The 18,848-nt window shown below is 41.5% G+C and overlaps 1 protein-coding gene across 1 annotated transcript in view; it reads left to right on the top strand.

The window, feature by feature from the left end:
- The window catches only part of kirrel3a (kirre like nephrin family adhesion molecule 3a), a 275,985-nt gene that overhangs the window by 123,318 nt on the left and 133,819 nt on the right, over positions 1-18,848 (top strand). Inside the window, exon 2 of the mRNA XM_021617614.3 lies at positions 12,872-13,021. Within this exon, the coding sequence (XP_021473289.3) occupies positions 12,872-13,021 (150 nt within the window). The remainder of the gene's footprint in view (positions 1-12,871; positions 13,022-18,848) is intronic.

The raw sequence follows: 18,848 nt of genomic DNA, 5'->3' as shown, positions 1-18,848 counted from the left end.
GAGAGATGGTATAGTGCTGCATGGGGACATTAGTGTTGATAAGGTCACAGCTGTCAGCGGCGGACTAGGCCCTAATCCTCCCTGACTTGACCTTTCCACCACACATTAGCTCCATTAGCTGAGCAGGAGAACCTTCGCCGGTGAGCAACCTGTCACTGCCGCAATGTCACCACAACCGCCATTGAGGGGAATGGGATTGCTTGAACACACACGGGGGACCGCAAGGAAGCAAGATGATGGTTGCGAGTACTGCTCCGGCAGGCAGAAGTAATGCAGTCACACCAGATTGTCCATAAGCCTGGGTGTGGAGGCCATGCGAGGCTATGCCGGGATGTGATTCGGCAGTGGGGGAGCCTGGTGATGATGTACGTTTCTTTTCTTTCTTCCTGTGGGAAATGTCCCTATAGGTCATCTTCACCTGCCTGTTACGATGGCCAGATGATGGAGAATTGCAGCATTCTCAGGGATCTCTGGTCTGGTCTGTTTGCAATGGTCTCAAGTGCCTAGATGATGGTTTCCTGTTTATTCAACCCAAGGTTGTTTCCTCCATTGCTATTGTAATCCTTCTGCTTTCTTTCATCGGGTTGTGTTGACCAGGGCAAATGTGTCTTACACATCTAATCCTGATACCACACTGTATTACATAGAAAATATACTATCTTTGTTCCCAGGTAACACACCATGGTCTCAGTTTGTTGTTAGGCTGGGATACAACAGTAGAACTAAAGGGAAATAAGTAAAAATGCATTTTCCAGCACTGATACCATGTAATCGCACAGTAAAATCCCACAAATTGAATGGTGTTCATAGGGTTCAACAGACCAAGAACAATATGGAAACAGCAGAACAGTAATATGGAAAGTCATTACATAGAAACTACAGTCTGACTTACCTTACCTGGTAATAACCAGGTAATTGTGTTTCTCATTACTGTAATAGCAATGACTGATAATTACCATGGTTATTACCCTGTTATTCCTCTGCTATACCGAGAATAAATAAGTCAAATTCAAAATAAATAAAAAATCTTATAGCTACAAATTAGAAAGAAAAGCTGGAGTATGGGTAACAATGACAGAGAAAATAATACCCAAACAATGCCAATTCCCCTCTGTAGTCTCATATGGTGCCCCAGCCTAATTAGTGCTGTACTCTGCCTTGACTCAATGTCTGTTTGTGTGTGTGAGAGACAGAGAGAGAGAGAGAGAAAGAGAGAGAGCGAGGGACCGAAAGAGAGAGAGAGCGAGGGAGAGAGAGAGAGAAAGAGAGAGAGCGAGGGACCGAAAGAGAGAGAGAGCGAGGGAGAGAGAGAGAGCGAGAGAGAGAGAGTGTGTGTGTGTGTGTGTGTGTGTGAGTGTGCGTCACCAGTGTTAATAAGATCAGACAATTGTGCTGCTACTTCTGTTGGTGTCTGAGCCCATGACATTAGTGTTATAGCAGCAATTATCACCTGTCATGTTAGACAGCTGGCAGTCTCTTGGTCACACAGATGTGAAGTGGTGTAAGGTGCAGTTGCCCCTAGATTCTGATCTTGGATCAGTTTTGCATTTCCCCCACTAATAGTTAAGGTTAGGATTGGGGGAGGGGAATCTGATCCTGGATTTGTACCTATGGGAAACTTTTCATTAGAACGATGTGATGTGTGACGGCAGGACTATCTTTGACGGGAGTGTTTATATCCCATTGCAAGCGATCATGAACTCTGTCTGCCACTTGTTACAGTGAGCTGCAAGGTGGAGAACAGGTCTAAATGAGAGAGTACCAGTGTTTGTGTTTGTTTGTGAGTGTGCAGGGTCAGCTTAATGCAGGAGCCTACTGGGGCCCAGACTCTGTCCCTTATTCAGACCCATTCCATTTTTCCACATTTTGTTACGTTACAGCCTTATTTTAAAATTGATTAAATAAAACATTTTACACATAAATCTAAACACAATACTCCATAATGACAAAGTGAAAACAGGTTTATAGTACAAAAAAACAAAAACAGAACTTATGTAAATGTGCCATTTCAGTTTATTTATTTTTTTGCAAACATTTCTCGAAACATGTTTTTGCTTTATCAATATGTGTTGTGTGTAGATTTATGAGGTCAACAAAATGATTTAATCAATTTTAGAATAAGGTTGTAGTGTAATGTAACAAAATGTGGAAAAAGTCAAGGGGTTTGAATACTTTCCAAATGCACTGTATGTATTATGTATACAGTATATATATTTCCTCCTAATCCTCCTAAGGCTATTGTTTGTTTGAATTCAAGACCAGATTGAAAGCCCCAGGGCCTATTTCTTAATCAGTCCCAGTGTGTGTGTGTGTGTGTGTGCGTGTGTGTGTGTGTGTGTGTCATATGCAACTAAATTAAGGTGGGAATTATTCTGTGGTTATGATAGTGTTTCAAACTGAGTATGCCAGTGTTTATATAATGCAAAGATAAGTGCATGGTTGTCCTCTATATCAGTGTATGTTTGGACATATACACTGATTTTACAAAACATTAGGAACACTCTTTCCATGACATCGACTGACCCTAGTGAACCCAGGTGAAAGCTATGATCCCTTATTGATGTCACTTGTTAAATCCACGCCAATCAGTGTAGATGAAGGGGGAAGACAGGTTAAAGAAGGATTTTTAAGCCTTGAATAAAGTGAAACATGGATTGTGTGTGTGCCATTCAGAGGGTGAATGGGCAAGACAAAATATTTAAGTGCCTTTGAACAGAGTATGGAACTAGGTTGCCAGGCGCATCAACATGAGTGTGTCAAGAACTGCAACGCTGCTGGGTTTTTAACTCTCAGCAGGAGCAGTGTGAGGGAATGAAGGAGAGCAGAGGGAATGAAAGTAAGCAACGAGAGGGAATGAAGGAGAGCAGAGGGAATGAAAGAGAGCAACGAGAAGGAATGAAGGAGAGCAGAGGGAATGAAAGAGAGCAACGAGAGGGAATGAAGGAGAGCAACGAGAGGGAATGAAGGAGAGCAGAGGGAATGAAAGAGAGCAACGAGAGGGAATGAAGGAGAGCAACGAGAGGGAATGAAGGAGAGCAGAGGGAATGAAGGAGAGCAGAGGGAATGAAGGAGAGCAGAGGGAATGAAAGAGAGCAACGAGAGGGAATGAAGGAGAGCAGAGGGAATGAAAGAGAGCAACGAGAGGGAATGAAGGAGAGCAGAGGGAATGAAAGAGAGCAACGAGAGGGAATGAAGAAGAGCAACGAGAGGGAATGAAGGAGAGCAGAGGGAATGAAGGAGAGCAGAGGGAATGAAAGAGAGAAACGAGAGGGAATGAAGGAGAGCAGAGGGAATGAGGGAATGAGATGGAGGGGGGAGAGTCCGTGTAAAAAAAGGACAGTTTTTTTCAACCTGCATCTCTCCGTCTCCCTCTAGAACACAGCACCTGCACCCCATATGGCACCCCTCTCCCTATATTGCGCACTACTTTTGACCTGAGCCCTATGGTTTTCCCTATGGGTCCCCGGTCAGGACTGCACTATCACAGGAATAGGGTGCCATTTGGGAAACTGCACAGCAACAGCAGTTGTTGCTCTCGGAGAGTGTGTTGAGGTCAGACAAAAGAGGTAGCCAAGCCCCCTGCAGCAGCATTCTCACTGGGTGCCTCCTGCCCGTCAAAGGCCTGAAATGTCAGACAGAATACTAAAAACCTGATAAATGAGCTGAAGTAACATAGAAAGTATGGATAAGAGCGTCTGCTAAACGACTAAAATGTAAACTGTAGAAAAGTGAGACCGAGTTTGGAGGGGGAGGGGGGAAATGTTGATATACAGTATGTGATTACATCAGCCTGTATGTGTTTGTCACTGCAATCTTTAAGTCACAGTTCTGTGACTTTAAAGCTAAAGGCCTGGCATGGAGAAATACATAATGAAAGTGTTTATTTTAGTCACTAAAAATGAGAGGTCATATAACATAAGGGAGGTCTTGGTCTCCATCTCCACATGGCTTCTATCTCTACATGGCCTCTATCTCTACATGGCCTCAATATTAACATGGGCTCTATCTCCACATGGCCTCTATCTCTACATGGCCTCTATCTCTACATGTCCTCTATCTCTACATGTCCTATATCTCTACATGGCCTCTATCTCCACATGGCCTCTATCTCCACATGTCCTCTATCTCTACATGGCCTCTATCTCTACATGTCCTCTATCTCTACATGTCCTATATCTCTACATGGCCTCTATCTCTACATGGTCCTCAATATCTACATGGCCTCTATCTCCACAAGGCCTCTATCTCCAATGGCTTCTATCTCTACATGGCCACTATCTCTACATGAGAAGAACAATTTTCTCTCTCTCCCAGAGCTGGCTACTCCAGAGCACTAAATTTGATAACATCTCTTTTTGGTCATCACCAAAGTGTCATTACCCATCAGTTTAACAGATAGCGCTGACCGGGTTCATTTTGATCAATCAACCAATCAATATATTCTATGGTGTTATATCACCATGGCTAGATAATGGGTATTGGTTGAGTTTTACCTTCATTCTGTACAAAGAAAGAGTGACTTATTTCAGCGTCTTGCATCGCAGTAATGACCTAATCCTAAATCCTTTTTAGAGACCATTTTTTTCACCTTTATTATATTTTGCCTCTGAATAAGTGATTGATTATAATGAAATTGTTTATATTGACAAGAATCAATGTATCGTTACAGTCCAACTCAACCCTGGGATTTCTTTCCAGACTTATTGTTCTTCACATCAAAAGCTGTGGCCAAACACAACCAACGTTGTTTTTTGCATTTCTATTTTATAAAGAATCTTTTAAAAAAGACAAGTTCATATGTCAGATTGGTTTACAGTAAACCATAACTGTGAAACAGGTCGTGCAATCCCCCCCTTTTTATTGCCTATTTTCATGTGCGCTTAGGGAGTGCTCAAGGTTGTTGTCCGTGGCTTTGTTCTTACACAAAGTAACTAATCTCCTTGAAGCAGAGGTGCCTTGTAATTGCTGTGGAGCGTTGTTCAGCAGAGATAATAAGAAATCATAACAGAGAGTCGGACACACAGGTTTCTATGCTGATACAATGGCTTGGCCTTTTGCTGCATCTCAGGGGCAAGATTAGCTTCTCTACCCACATCTCTTTTCACAATCATTCCCCCCACTACACAACTCCCTGCATACGATCTATCAATTACTTCCGGCTTTTCAGTTGTTAAAAGCTCAGTGTTGTTAAAGGCTAATGGAAATGGGCCTTAAGCACTTCTCTACTCTCTTTTTTCCATTCCACAAGGCATAATAAACCTTTTTGACTTCTTTAGAATTGAAGCCCCCACACCCCCCTTGCAGTTACTGTAGGCCTATACAGTGTACGTGAAGCAACTGCAGTTATGTTTAAAGTAAACAGTCATGTGGAAAACGCCCACGCGCCTCATGATGTTACAAGAGAAGGAAGGAAAGCATGATCTTCGTGCGCTTTTATCTTGGGTTTAGAGGAAGTGAAACTCTTATTTGATTGGCGGTGTTTGGATTCGTGTTTTCCGTTTCAGCGATAATGGCCTAGGGCTGCGTTTGAGCACCTTTTGTTCGTGCAGTGGGTGGAGGATCAATCCTAGAATCAAAGTTCTTCTAGCTCCATTTTCTCCTCTCTTACCCTCAACCCTAGTTGAAGCTGGAGAAGACACTTTGTTTTCTGAAGCGGGAGCTGGGTAACTTGGAGAATTGAATGGAAGCCCAATTTGACCTTTTTTCTTCTTCTCCAAAACCAAACCTCTTATCTTCCAAGGTCTGTCTCCAACCTGACAAGTAACAATTTCATTTTTCACAGAAGACCCACGGGAGGCAACACATAATGTTTTTGTGTTTGTCACACTGTGGCACATTTCCATCTTTTATTTAAAAAATACAGAAGATTAGAAGGAAAGACTGGCTGGTTTTTCAATCTTGACAATTTTGTTCAGCATTTGGAAACACATTTGGTCAAATCCTCAGAAAACATTTCACAGTACTGTGGACTGTAGGTGGATCGTTACAATCCTCTGTAATAATTCCATTATACACGGTAGATTAATTCAACGTTTTTTTTCTTGTTTTTCTTCCTCTGATAGACTCATTTCTCCTTCTGACAATAACAATACAAAGGGAACCCCGGAAGACAATGAAATGGAATCATTTTTGTCACGGCTGTTAACAATTTACATTGCACTGACAGGAACCAAACTGATGTAATATTACTTTACAATCTTCGACTGTGACATTTTAGTGCTGTAGCCCAGCATACACTCAAAGCACTAGTCCCCACAAAGTTGACAGGGCACACAACCCCATATTTCACTCTCTCCTGTTTTAGTTTATGGACACCAGTGGCCACCTCTCCCTAGAGCAGTGTGAAGGGACTGCAGGGCTGTGACGGTAATGAGAATGAATGGTTCTCAGCACTCTGGCACTAAATCGCTGATGATGTTTATGGCACACATTTCCATCTTGCCGTGGCAAAACCTTTCACAGTCTTTTGTGACTATTAAGTCAAGCTGCCAAAATGTCCCTCTTCTCAGTGTTCTCAACAGGTAAGGGAATGAGGCACCACTCATAAGCCTAATAGCATTTCAATAAATCCACAGGCAAACGGGAGAAATCGATCCCTGTAATACCGTGCATATTACATTGGCAAACACCTCTAGGAACGATGTGGTTGTGTTAGATGCTGGTTTAAATCTTGTATCATCTTGAGAGCTAATGTCATCAATTTTGTGAGGTTGGGTATTTGAACGAAATAAAGATTTTCCTATCATGTACTCCATGTACATTAATCTCAACCCTGTTACCTTATGTCAACCCTGTTACCTTATGCCAACCCTGTTGTACAACACTACTCTGTGACCCTGTCAAAACTGATTATCTTCAGTAGCCTTGACTCAAGATGAGATTTGCAGACAAATTGAACTATCATCAACTAGACATTGCAGCAATGTATTGAGGTTTCCAACAGAGATTGCTGTTTTGTGAATTCAGCTTAAGTTACTCTTGAGTAATTTCTGTGTGTGTAGACTCCCTTACTGTCTTGAGTAAGTCATGGTACAAACAAAGTGATTACTCACTCTTGTATTTTGGCACATCTCCCAATTGTAAGTCTTCTAACAACTAAAACATTCTGTACTTCTGAGAACTTCAGTCTCCAACTAATTCAGAATGTTTGGCACAGGCACAATTTTTGCCTTTGTGCTGGAGGAGCTCATGTAATTTGGCATCCTGAATGTGAAGGGAAATGTAAAAGTTTTAGGCAAACAGAACATTTATGAGAAGTATCCTTGACAAAATATATGTATTTGTTTTGATTTGACTCAGTGTGTCCTCGCACACTGAGAAGCCGGCGATGAGATGATGAGATTCATTTGTTATATTCAGACTCCCATTAGAGCTATCCATGCTCTGCAGAATCCCTGTTGTGAGGCACCACTAGGAGTCCAGGGCTAGATTGAAGCATTACATTGCACCCCCACAGATCCTGAGATTCCATTTGGTTTTAAATGCAATGTAAATGTGAACAGACTTTTCCCTTAAGTCTCTCTTGGGGCAGTGCTCTTTCTGAGGTTATCTGAGGTCTCAAACTGTCGATTTTGTTTGTTAAACTGTGTCAAACCAAGTCATTTTTCTGCATTTTGAGATGGCAGCCTTTTGACATTGGTGAGAGTACTGGGAAATACATTTGCTGTGGAAAGTCAGCATGAATATTGTTAATGTCGCCAACAGTGGCAAAGACAATACTCAACTGAACTGTTTATCATGAGTGGAAGTAAACAGTTTGTGCAGGCAGGTATATTTCCCTTATGCATACAGCACAGAGTAGAAATAATGCTAATTCATACAGTATGCTGTCTTTGAAACAGACATGCACCTCAAAATAGTTCATCTCAAATGCATTTCCTTGATTCCTTGCATCCTCTCTCCTCGCCTCTCCCTCAAAACGCATTGGAGAGGATCCTAGATTTGTCCTTCAGACAATCTTCTCCAATGTACTTTGAAAAGGAGGCAAGGTGAGATAATGAGATGAAATACAATTTATTAGTAGGAGAGGGGGCAGAGGAGGCACATTTTATGAACAGAATGGCGTAAAAACCCAAGAGTCAAACATATAGGTCTCCTTCTCAAGTCAACAGTGGTTTCACCCACAGAACGTCCCAGTATTTTTTACTACCTGACACTGTCACCCTTTGCTTACCTGAAGATGATGTTGGCAGTAATTTCGCCAAGATATCAAGTCCTGTCTAAATCTGTGAAAGGCTGCTACCTTGCCTGCATGAACTAAACAAATGTGCCCCTTATGAGCACCAGCAATGCCTCATGTAACACAATGTTGATTCCACTAATGGACTGAGAAAATGTTGGATTGTCTGGGGAGAAAGGCATCATGACTCATCAGCCTGATCGATATTCAACATGCCATCCATCTTGCAACTGTCTGGATCTGGACCATGGGATGACTGGTAGATAAATAATCGTATATAAAATACTAAAATACACTTTTTACGTATAGTAATAAGCACATATTACAACAACTGTTCAGCAAGAGCACTTAATAACATCAGATATGAGATAGAAATACAGGTTGCCATAGAAACAATAGATACACATTAGACAACTTAAGAGCTGTAACTGTCAAAATGGAAGCATAATAAGGAAGCCTGTAGACAAGACAAGACTATGTTTGCGTCTCAAATGGCACCCTATCCCCTTAAGAGCCCCATGGGTCTGGTCAAAAGTAGTGCAGTATATAGAAAATAGGGTGGCATTTGGGACATATAATCCTCTCTACCACCCTAATATAGCACAGCAGTTCTTATGTTTGCTGTGTCTGTTCTCTATGGAGATTCATCTAATCAATGGTTGGATGATGTTTATGAAAGGCACATCTCATAAAGCTGCAGCTTATTGAATTAAGAGACGGAAATCGACCAAGTACGTCTCCAGAGAGAGCAGAAGTAAAGATTTGGTTTATGTCGTCTGCTTTCCCCCTTTTTTTTCGCATTATAGGAAGTAAAGAGCCAAAGGATTTTCCTGTATAAAATGTTTGGACACAGTGTACCGGAGATGTTGATATAGTAGAAACACAATTCAGCAAGACCTTGAATACGTGTTATTTTCTTTAGCGAGACATTCAAGTTTTCCTCCTACAAAACGATATAAAAGCCGGCTGTGTCCTGCACGTACCTTGTACCGAACCCTCCTCCAGAGAACCCTGTCTCACGATATTCATACCCTTTCAAGATGCGTTCTCTAAATGAGGCTAGCTGCTGTCAGCAATGCACCAGTCCGTACTTCAGTGTTGATTCCACTCATGTACACACACACACGCACACAAACACTCGCACACACACATGGGTGTGTGACTGTGTCTCTCAGACAGACATGGTGCTTGACCTATACTGTGTACATTACAGTAGATAACCACTGTGTGCTGCAAGAGAATCTATAGCTGGATATGTCTGATCATCTCTGCTGCCAGCAATAGAAAGACACTGCAGTCATTTGTTGCAATGAGGATTGAGATGGGAATGAATGAGACTAAAGACAGATCAAGTTGAACAGTTACATGGGATAATTTTTTATTTGATGGTTGCTGTGATGCATTTGCGGTTAAAAAGGCAATTGTGATGTTAATAGAAGTACTCTCCTAATACCTGGTGTCATCATTACCGTAAGCCTTACGTCAACATAAATGGCAGGCAATGAAAGTTGAGTGTGAATATTTCCATGTGATAATGGGTTGGAGTATTTATGAATGTGGGATGATGTGGCCGAATGCCAGCACCTTATCCTGTAAATTTTTTCGCTATGCGAGCCAATCCCCATTAAGTCAACCATCCATGGACACTATCTAACTAACACATTGCATAGTCACCTTTGCAATTGTCCATATTTGGACAGCCTCTGTCTCAGCAGGACTTTCAACTGTTTGATTAGTCTTTCTTCATCCTGTCCTTCATCTCTGTTCAGCCCGTTCAATTTCTTGTTTGTTTATACCTTCACTAACAGCTACATTCCCTCTCCCTCTCCTTGCCCCATTTAACAGAAATGATTGGTAATTACCGTTTGTTTGTGTTCTCTGTTGAACATAGCTCAGTTAAGTCAATAGTTCATTGCTACATCATTAGCGCTTTATCTTTTGTTTTTCTGTGGTGGTGCATGGTCCGCGGACTTGCTTCCATCCATAGCTTCTGTATGCTTATTTTGACTGGGCTACTGTGGCAACATTAGTATTAGGATTCATTGTTGCACTCAGGAAAAAAAATATCTAACAAATGCTTCATCGATCTAACATCTACCCTGACGGTACCCCCTTGGAAGCAGCGCTGTTGCTCACCAGGCTAGCATGGCTCAGTTGGCAGGGCATTGCGCCTGCAATGCCAAGGTTGTGGGTTTGATACTTGCTGGGGCCACCCATATGAAAATGTATTCATGCGCTACTGCAAGTCGCTTTGGATAAGAGCGTCAGCTTTAACCCCCTGAGGTTGATGTCTGCGACCCGCTGAAATCAAATGAGCATAATAAAACAATCCCCATAAAATCTGTCAGTTTAAGACAGAGAACTGTTTTTTTTGCATTGAATGCGTCTCAATCCATCGCATCCACCAACGTAATACTTCCATATCTAAGGTGAACGGTGACAGAGCTAGAGCGGTGTTTGTCAGACCCTGTAGCCTACAAACGATTATGATCCCTCTAGGGAAAGAAGAGACTGTCATGAACACAACAATGTCCTCCGTTTTGACCCCCACAAGCATCGTGGAACTCTGCCAACTTATTTATTTAAAAAATATATATGTTTTACTTTTTCTTCCTAATTTCGTGGTATCCAATTGGTAGTTACAGTCTTGTCTCATCGCAGCAACTCCCATACAGACTCGGGAGAGACGAAGGTCGAGAGCCATGCGTCCTCCCAAACACAACCCAACTAAGCCACACTACTCCTTTACACAATGCCCGCTTAACCCGAAAGCCAGCCACACCAATGTGTCAGAGGACACACCGTACACCTGGCGACTGGGCCTGCATGCATGCGCCCAGCCCGCCACAGGAGTCACTAGAGCACGATGGATGAAGGACATCCTTGCAGGCCAAACCCTCCCCTAACCCGGACAACGATGTGCCAATTGTGCGCTGCCCCATGGGTCTCCCGGTCCCGGCCAGCTGCGACAGATCCTGGACACATCTAGAACTGCAATGCAGTGCCTTAGACCACTGCGCCACTCGGGAGGACCCATCAGCCAACTTCTGTCTGTAGCGTACAAACAGTTTCGGCTACACACTAATATGATCCCTTTATGTAAAGGATGCCTATCGGCCTCACAAGACTCATCTGAATGTCCCCGGGACCAGTCGAAAACATTTATGGAAGTACAAAACATGACCAAAAGTATGTGGACACCTGCTCTTCGAGCATTTCATTCCAAAGTCATGGGCATTAATATGGAGTTGGTCTCCCCTTTGCTGCTATAACAGCCTCCACTCTTCTGGGAAGGCTTTCCACTAAAAGTTGGAACATTGCTGCAGGGACTTGCTGCCATTCAGCCACAAGAGCATTAGTGAGGTTGGGCACTGATGTTGGGCGATTAGGGCTGACTTACAGTCGGCGATCCAATTCATCCTAAAGGTGTTCAATGGTGTTGAGGTCAGGGCTCTGTGCAGGCCAATCAAGTTCTTCCACACCAATCTCGACAAACCATTTTTGTATTGACCTTGCTGAATCAGGAAAGGGCATTCCCCAAACTGTTTCCACTATGTTGGAAGCACAGTATTGTCTCGAATGTCATTGTATGCTGTAGCATTAAGATTTCCCTTCACTGGAACTAAGGGTCCTAGCCTAAACCATGAACATCAGCCCCAGACCATTATTACTCCTCCACCAAACTTTACAGTTGGCACTTTGCATTGGAGCAGGTAGCATTCTCCTGGTATCTGCCAAACCCAGAGTCATCCGTCGGACTGCCAGATGATGAAGCGTGATTTATCACTCCAGAGAACACGTTTCCACTGATCCAGAGTCCAAAGGCGGCAAATTTTACACCACTCCAGCAAGCACTTGGCATTGAGTATGGTCATCTTAGGCTTGTGTGTGGCTGCTCAGCTATGGAAAAACATTTCCTGGAGCTACCAACGAACAGTTATTGTGCTGACGTTGCTTCCAGAAGCAGTTTGGAACTCAGTAGTGAGTGTTGCATACGAGGACAGATGATTTTTACGCTCTACGCAATTCAGCACTCAGCAGTCCCGTTCTGAGAGCTTGTGTGGCCTACCACTTCGTGGCTGAGCCGTTGTTGCTCCTAGACGTTTCCACTTCACAATAACAGCACTTACAGTTGACCGGGGCAGTTCTAGCAGGGCAGAAATGTCGTCTTGTTGGAAAGGTGGCATCCTATGACAGTGCCACGTTGAAAATCATTGAGCTCTTCAGTAGGGGTGTTCTAATGCCAATGTTTTTCTTTGGAGATTGCATGGCTGTGTGCTTGATTTAATACACATGCCAGCAACGGGTGTGGCTGAAATAGCCAAATCCACTCATTTGAAGGGGTGTCCACATACTGATTTTTCTTATATTTCTCAGATATAAGATAAACACTTTTTTGGGGGGAGGGGACTATCTGTTGTTCCATGTAGTGAGTTGGTTATTCAATGAGCTAATAGTAGTAAGGACAAATGTTTCCTCAAGTATTTGTTTTAAATATTTTTTAGATACTTCAACGGCTTAAAATTCTAAATCAAATTATCCTTGGTATGACGTTCTTAAAACAATTCCATTTAGCTTAGTAGACAGGACGTAGACTCTTGTGGTTTAATGGCATATATCACTAAATGTGTGTGTACAAAATGAAATGATATGGAAACTATTTTGACAATATACCCTTTTTCTCTGTTTCAGGGGCCAGTGCGGTGTTTACCCAGCAGCCCACAGATCTGGTGGTGGTGGCAGGTCAGCCAGTGACCCTGCCCTGCTCCATCCCTGGGTACCACGGCATGGTGCTCTGGCTCCGAGATGGCATGGCCCTGGGAGTCAACAGGGACCTCTCAGGTAGGAAAGCCCCTTACTTATTACGGTATCACTTTACTTAGAATGGTGATAATGTGGCATTTATCAAGATTTCAGAAACCCTTTATATCTATATCTAAAAGCGGTACCGGAGCGCCAATTCTGGGACCTAAAGGCTCCTGAACAGCTTCTACCCCCAAGCCATAAGACTGCTGAACAGTTAATCAAATGGCTTTCCAGACTACTTAAATTGACCCCCTTTTTATTTGCACTGACTCTCTTGCACTGGCTCTATGCACACTTACTGGACTCAACACACACACTCACACATACTACACTGACACTCCAACTCACACATACACACACACTACACAAGCTCACACAGACATACACATGAATATTGACGCCACACACACACACACACACACACACACACACACATAGACACACGTTCACACTCTTTTACATAAGCTGCTGCTACTCTGTTTATTATCTAACCCAGTTGCCCTGTTACTTTTACCCCTACCTACAGTGGTTCTTCCTTTAATAGTTACATCATACCACCAGTGGAGGCTGCTGAGGGGAGGACGACTCATAATAATTGCTGGAATGGAGTTAATGGAATGGTATCAAACATATGGTTTTCATATGGTTGATACCTCTCCATTGACTCCATTTCAGCCGTTAGTAAAAGCCATCTTCCCCTTAACAGCCTCCACAGCTTGCGGGTTGCTATGGAATGGTATAGCATGTTGGGAGTGCATGACGTCATAGTATTTTACTGTCAGCCATTGTTGCCATTAATGCTAGTTCGACCACCAGAGGACGTCTTTGAGAAGCTAAGTTATTGAAATGACATGGAGCTGTAGGCCTAAGAGTCATGTTTACTGTAGCTGTTTTAGCGTAACTTACTTATTGGCATAAAAGCCTACTTCAATATACAGTATATCAATCAATCATTCATTAATTTGTGCATGTCATCACACAGCATACAAGCCACCCATGTCTTTAAATACAGTCAAGCATTTTAGTTATGAAACAACATTTTTTTTAAAGGGAGCCTTGCATAATTAAACAATGAATAAACCGCAACATGTCAGCTAAAGCGATTGAATTCATGAATGCATTTGACTGTTTATAATATTGGCTGTGCATTTTTTGTTGTTAGAACAGACTGTATGGGATTAATTACAACGTGACCGGTTGGGAGCAGGCCTAGGCTACTAAGCGACTGGCAGGGAAGAGCAAAATTTCCACACCCTAATTATAGGCTAACCAACACCCAAACAGAGATTCAGTGAAAATAAAAATCGTATTTATTTATCAAGATCAGTCTTCATGCTTGTCTCAAAGCAGCGTGAAACAGTGCTGAAATAGTTGAATACACGCGGGTAGGCTATTGCTTCAAATACTATTATAACAATTGAATGACTTTGGGTGTTTCAGTAAGCAACAATTTGTTGCCTTCAATTGCATTAGCCTACTTAATACCAATATTTCTGTAATTCAGTGATATTTATTCCCATAGTAATTTGTTACATTTACTTGTGGAATACATCCAGATGTGGTTAGAAAACAGTGCATGTGGTGGGCTATGCAAAGAGATAGGTGAAGTGACATGCCATTAATACTTTTAAAGTCCCTAAACTCGGCAAGAATCTATTGTCCTGCTGATAGCCCATCAATGGTGAATGACTTCTTTTGTGTTCCAATTTATTGGAAAGGCTACGTTGTTGCATACTTACAGTACAGTGCACTTTCACTCCATTATCCTTTTGCATGTGCTCCAAAGGGATAATATAGGTTAATTAAATAATCAAAAGGCAAAATTGTATTATTTTTTAGCCTAGTGGATATAAGTATTTTAGGCATATCATGTAATTAGGCCTCATGTAAAATCATTGTCAAAAGTGCATTGGATAGTGTTGCATGACAAACAGGTGCTGTTAGATTACAATATAATTAATTTGCCAGTTTGGAAGACTGTAAACAACACTAAATAAAGTATAAGTAATACCAGAGAGTCTGTTCTAATTAACACAGAATAGCAAAGCTTAAAAACTGCAAGATTTGTGAACTTGCTTTATCCAACATTTTGCAGGTGCATGAGGCTTGGTGATCATAGAATAAAAAAGGCAACAGAAGCAGGAACAGCATAGGGCTGAGTGATCCACTCATTCCTGGCTTTTGTTCAAAATAAGTAATATTTTAATGCAGGGTTAAAGACACATTCTTTCTAATTGTCTTTAGTATGCAGTCTCTGCTCTCGCTACAGCTAATTTTGTTTGAATTATTCTGTTGATTATAATAAATTCATATATTTGTAGGGGTTGATGCATTTTTCGTGAGGGCAAATCAGGTCTCTGATATTGAGTTAGAAATGTACAATTTTAGAATACATGGCAAGTTTGCCCTTTTTTGGCCTTTATGCTACACTTTACAATTGGACTCAACTCCGACTGACCGTCTATCGGTAGTCTAAACTGTGGCACAAATTGGGGGACTTTTCCACACCTATCCGAGCTATTAGACGATCCTTTTGTAAATTAATGACGATGTGAATGTTTCAGTCAGTCTCTATCCCATCGCACAAGACTCCTGCATCAAGCAAAATAAATCAACTGATGGGTGGTCCCGGAGTTTAGAGAGAATTTGGGTAAATACAATGAGGCAATTACACTTGACATGTGAACTGATGATTTTGAAAAATAGGACACTTCTTCCTTACAGCCCATTACATAAACGAAGAGTCGATGTTATCCACCACGGAGTGGGACAGTGCAGTTGAAAATGGCAGAAAACATAAGGCCAGCTACTGTGAAAGAACACTTGTGGATCTTGTTGATTTCCTATATGGCTTCAAGAGGTCAACTGTCCTTCAGATGGATGTGTGATTTCATAAAGAAGCCAGCTTCGTGCCTGCGACCAGATCCTTTTCCTGCACAGTAATTTGAAGAAATCCAGTGATGAATGGACAGTGTTTGAAGTTATTGTTTTACTATATTTATTTGTTCTCTAAGATTAGAAGGCTCTTTAAAGTGGGGCGGCAGGTAGCCTAGTGGTTAGAGCATTGGGCTAGTAACCAAAAGGTTGCCATATCTAATCTTTGAGCTGACAAGGTAAAAATATGTCGTTCCGCCCCTGAACTTAAACCCACTGTTCCTAAGAATTTGTTCTTAAAGGATCAGCTCTTGGAACTCATTAAAACCTCTTGGTGTTAGGGGGCAGTATTTTCATTTTTGGAAAAAAAAACGTTCCTGTTTTAAACGGGATATATTGTCAGGAAAGGATGCTAGAATATGCATATAATTGACAGCTTTGGATAGAAAACACTCTAACGTTTCCAAAACTGTAAAGATATTGTCTGTGAGTATAACAGAACTGATGCTGCAGGCGAAAGCCTGAGAAAAATCCAATCCGGAAGTGCCCCAGGTTTTGAAAGCGCTGCGTTCCAATGACTCCCTATTCAGCTGTGAATGTACCATCAACGAGCTTACGCTTTCTACGTATTCCCCAAGGTGTCTACAGCATTGTGACGTACTTTTACGCATTTCTGTTGAAGAATAGCCATAGGCGGCCACATTGCGTAAGTGGTCACATGGTGGCTCCGAGAGAGATTCTCGCGTAAAATACAGAGGTAGCCATTATTCCAATCGGTCTTAGTGAAAAACGAATTGTCCCCACGGATATATTATTGAATAGATATTAGAAAAACACCTTGAGGATTGATTCTAAACAATGTTTGCCATGTTTCTGTCGATATTAGGGAGCTAATTTGGAATCTTTTTCGGCGTTGTGGTAACCGCAATTTCCGGGCGATTTCTCAGCCAAACGTGAAGAACAAACAGAGCTATTTCGCCTACAAAAATACAATTTGGGGAAAAAATTAACTTTGGCTGTCTACCTGGGAGTCTCGTGAGTGAAAACATCCGAAGTTCATAAAAGGTAAACAATTTAATTTGATTGCTTTTCTGATTTCCGTGACAAGGTTGCCTGCTGCTAGCAAGGCATAATGCTATGCTAGGCTATGATAAACTTACACAAATGCTTGTCTAGCGTTGGCTGTAAAGCATATTTTGAAAATCTGAGATGACAGGGTGATTAACAAAAGGCTAAGCTGTGTTCCAATATATTTCACTTGTGATTTTCATGAATATGAATATTTTTTAGGAAGATTTATGTCCGTTGCGTTATGCTAATTAGTGTCAGATGATGACAACGGTCCCGTTCACGGGATGGGGTGTCACTACAGGTTAAGAGGCGGCTACGATCTATATATTCATTCAGAAGTTTAACCTTTCTGGCGCAGACGTTCCACTAGCGACCCACCTCCACAACATCCAGTGAAATTGCAGAGCGCCAAATTCAAAATACAGAAATAGACAGAAAAAATACAAGTGTTTTACATTTGCTTAAACATTAACTTCTTGTTAATCCAGCCGCTTTGTCAGATTTCAAAAAGGCTTTACGGCAAAAGCATACCATGCGATTATCTGAGGACAGTGCCCCGCATACAAAAGCATGAAAAACATTTTCCAACCAAACAGATGCATCACGAAAGTCAGAAATAGCAATAAAATGAATCTCTTACCTTTGAAGATCTTCATCTTTTTGCAATCCCAAACGTCTCAGTTACACAATGAATGGTCGTTTCGTTCAATAAAGTCCTTCTTTATATCCCAAAAATGTCTGTTTATTTGGCACATTTGATTCAGAAATACACCTGTTCCAACTCACCTGTTCCAACATGCCTACAAAGGATCTAATAAGTTACCTGTAAACTTGGTCCAAACATTTCAAACAACGTTTCTAATCCAACTTCAGGTACCCTAAAATGTAAATAATTGATAAAATTGAAGACGGATTAAACTGTTTCCAATACCGGAGAAAAACAACACGGAGTGCACTCTCATTCAAGAGCACCAAAAGACTAGAGTCCACCTGAGTGGCACTTAGAAAGAATACGACTACTTCTTCATTTAAATAAAATTAAAATATTGAACAATTTCTAGACTGTTGACATCTAGTGGAAGCCATAGGAACTGCAATCTGGGTCCTAATAATTTGGCTTCCCCATAGAAAAGCATTTGAAAATCCAAAGACCTAAAAAAAAAAATCCTGGATGGATTGTCCTCTGGGTTTCGCTTTCTCTCGCTATCTTCCTCAAACAGGGCTACTTACCTTTCAGTTTTTCTGCTGCTCTTCTCTTTTCTTCTCACTCTATCTCTTACTTTCTTGGGCAAGACTTTTGTCAGTTTCTCTTTTCTTCTCGCCTCTATCTCTCTTTCTGTACCTTACTCGTCTTCCAGTCTAGCTCTCTTTCTCTCTCTAGTATAGCACCTTTCTTTCTCACTCTCTTCCTCTCTTTCCTTTCCTCCCTCCCTTAAGTCTTTCCCTTACCCGTCTTCCCATCTATCTCTATTTATCTCTCTATTCTACATTTCTCCTTTTGGTTACACTTTACATTAAGTTGCCCATATTACTATGTAACTAACACAGTAATAACTGTTAACAACATAGTAGTTATAGGTTTTACTATATAATTACATGGTGATAGGGTTGTTGCGGAATCAGTTATTACACAATTGGAAGAAGGAATGTATAATTACAGATTCACTTGCTGAAGGTTATTCCAAATGTGTAACTTCTCATGTTATTACACATTCTCTAGTTCCACTATGTAACCATGTTTTGGTAATTACACATTTGAAAATACACTGAGAGTACAAAACATTAGGAACACCTGCTCTTTCCATGATATAGACTTATTGATGTCACCTTTTAAATCCACTTCAATCAGTGTAGATGAAAGGGAGGAGACAGGAAGTATTTTTAAGCCTTAAGACAATTGAGACATTGAGTGTGTGTG

The sequence above is a fragment of the Oncorhynchus mykiss genome, chromosome 10, assembly GCF_057628025.1.
Source record: "Oncorhynchus mykiss isolate SJ-2025 chromosome 10, ASM5762802v1, whole genome shotgun sequence".
Taxonomy (NCBI): Eukaryota; Metazoa; Chordata; class Actinopteri; order Salmoniformes; family Salmonidae; genus Oncorhynchus; species Oncorhynchus mykiss.
The sequence above is the reverse complement of the archived record's forward strand: the minus strand, read 5'-3'. Positions and strand labels throughout refer to the sequence as shown.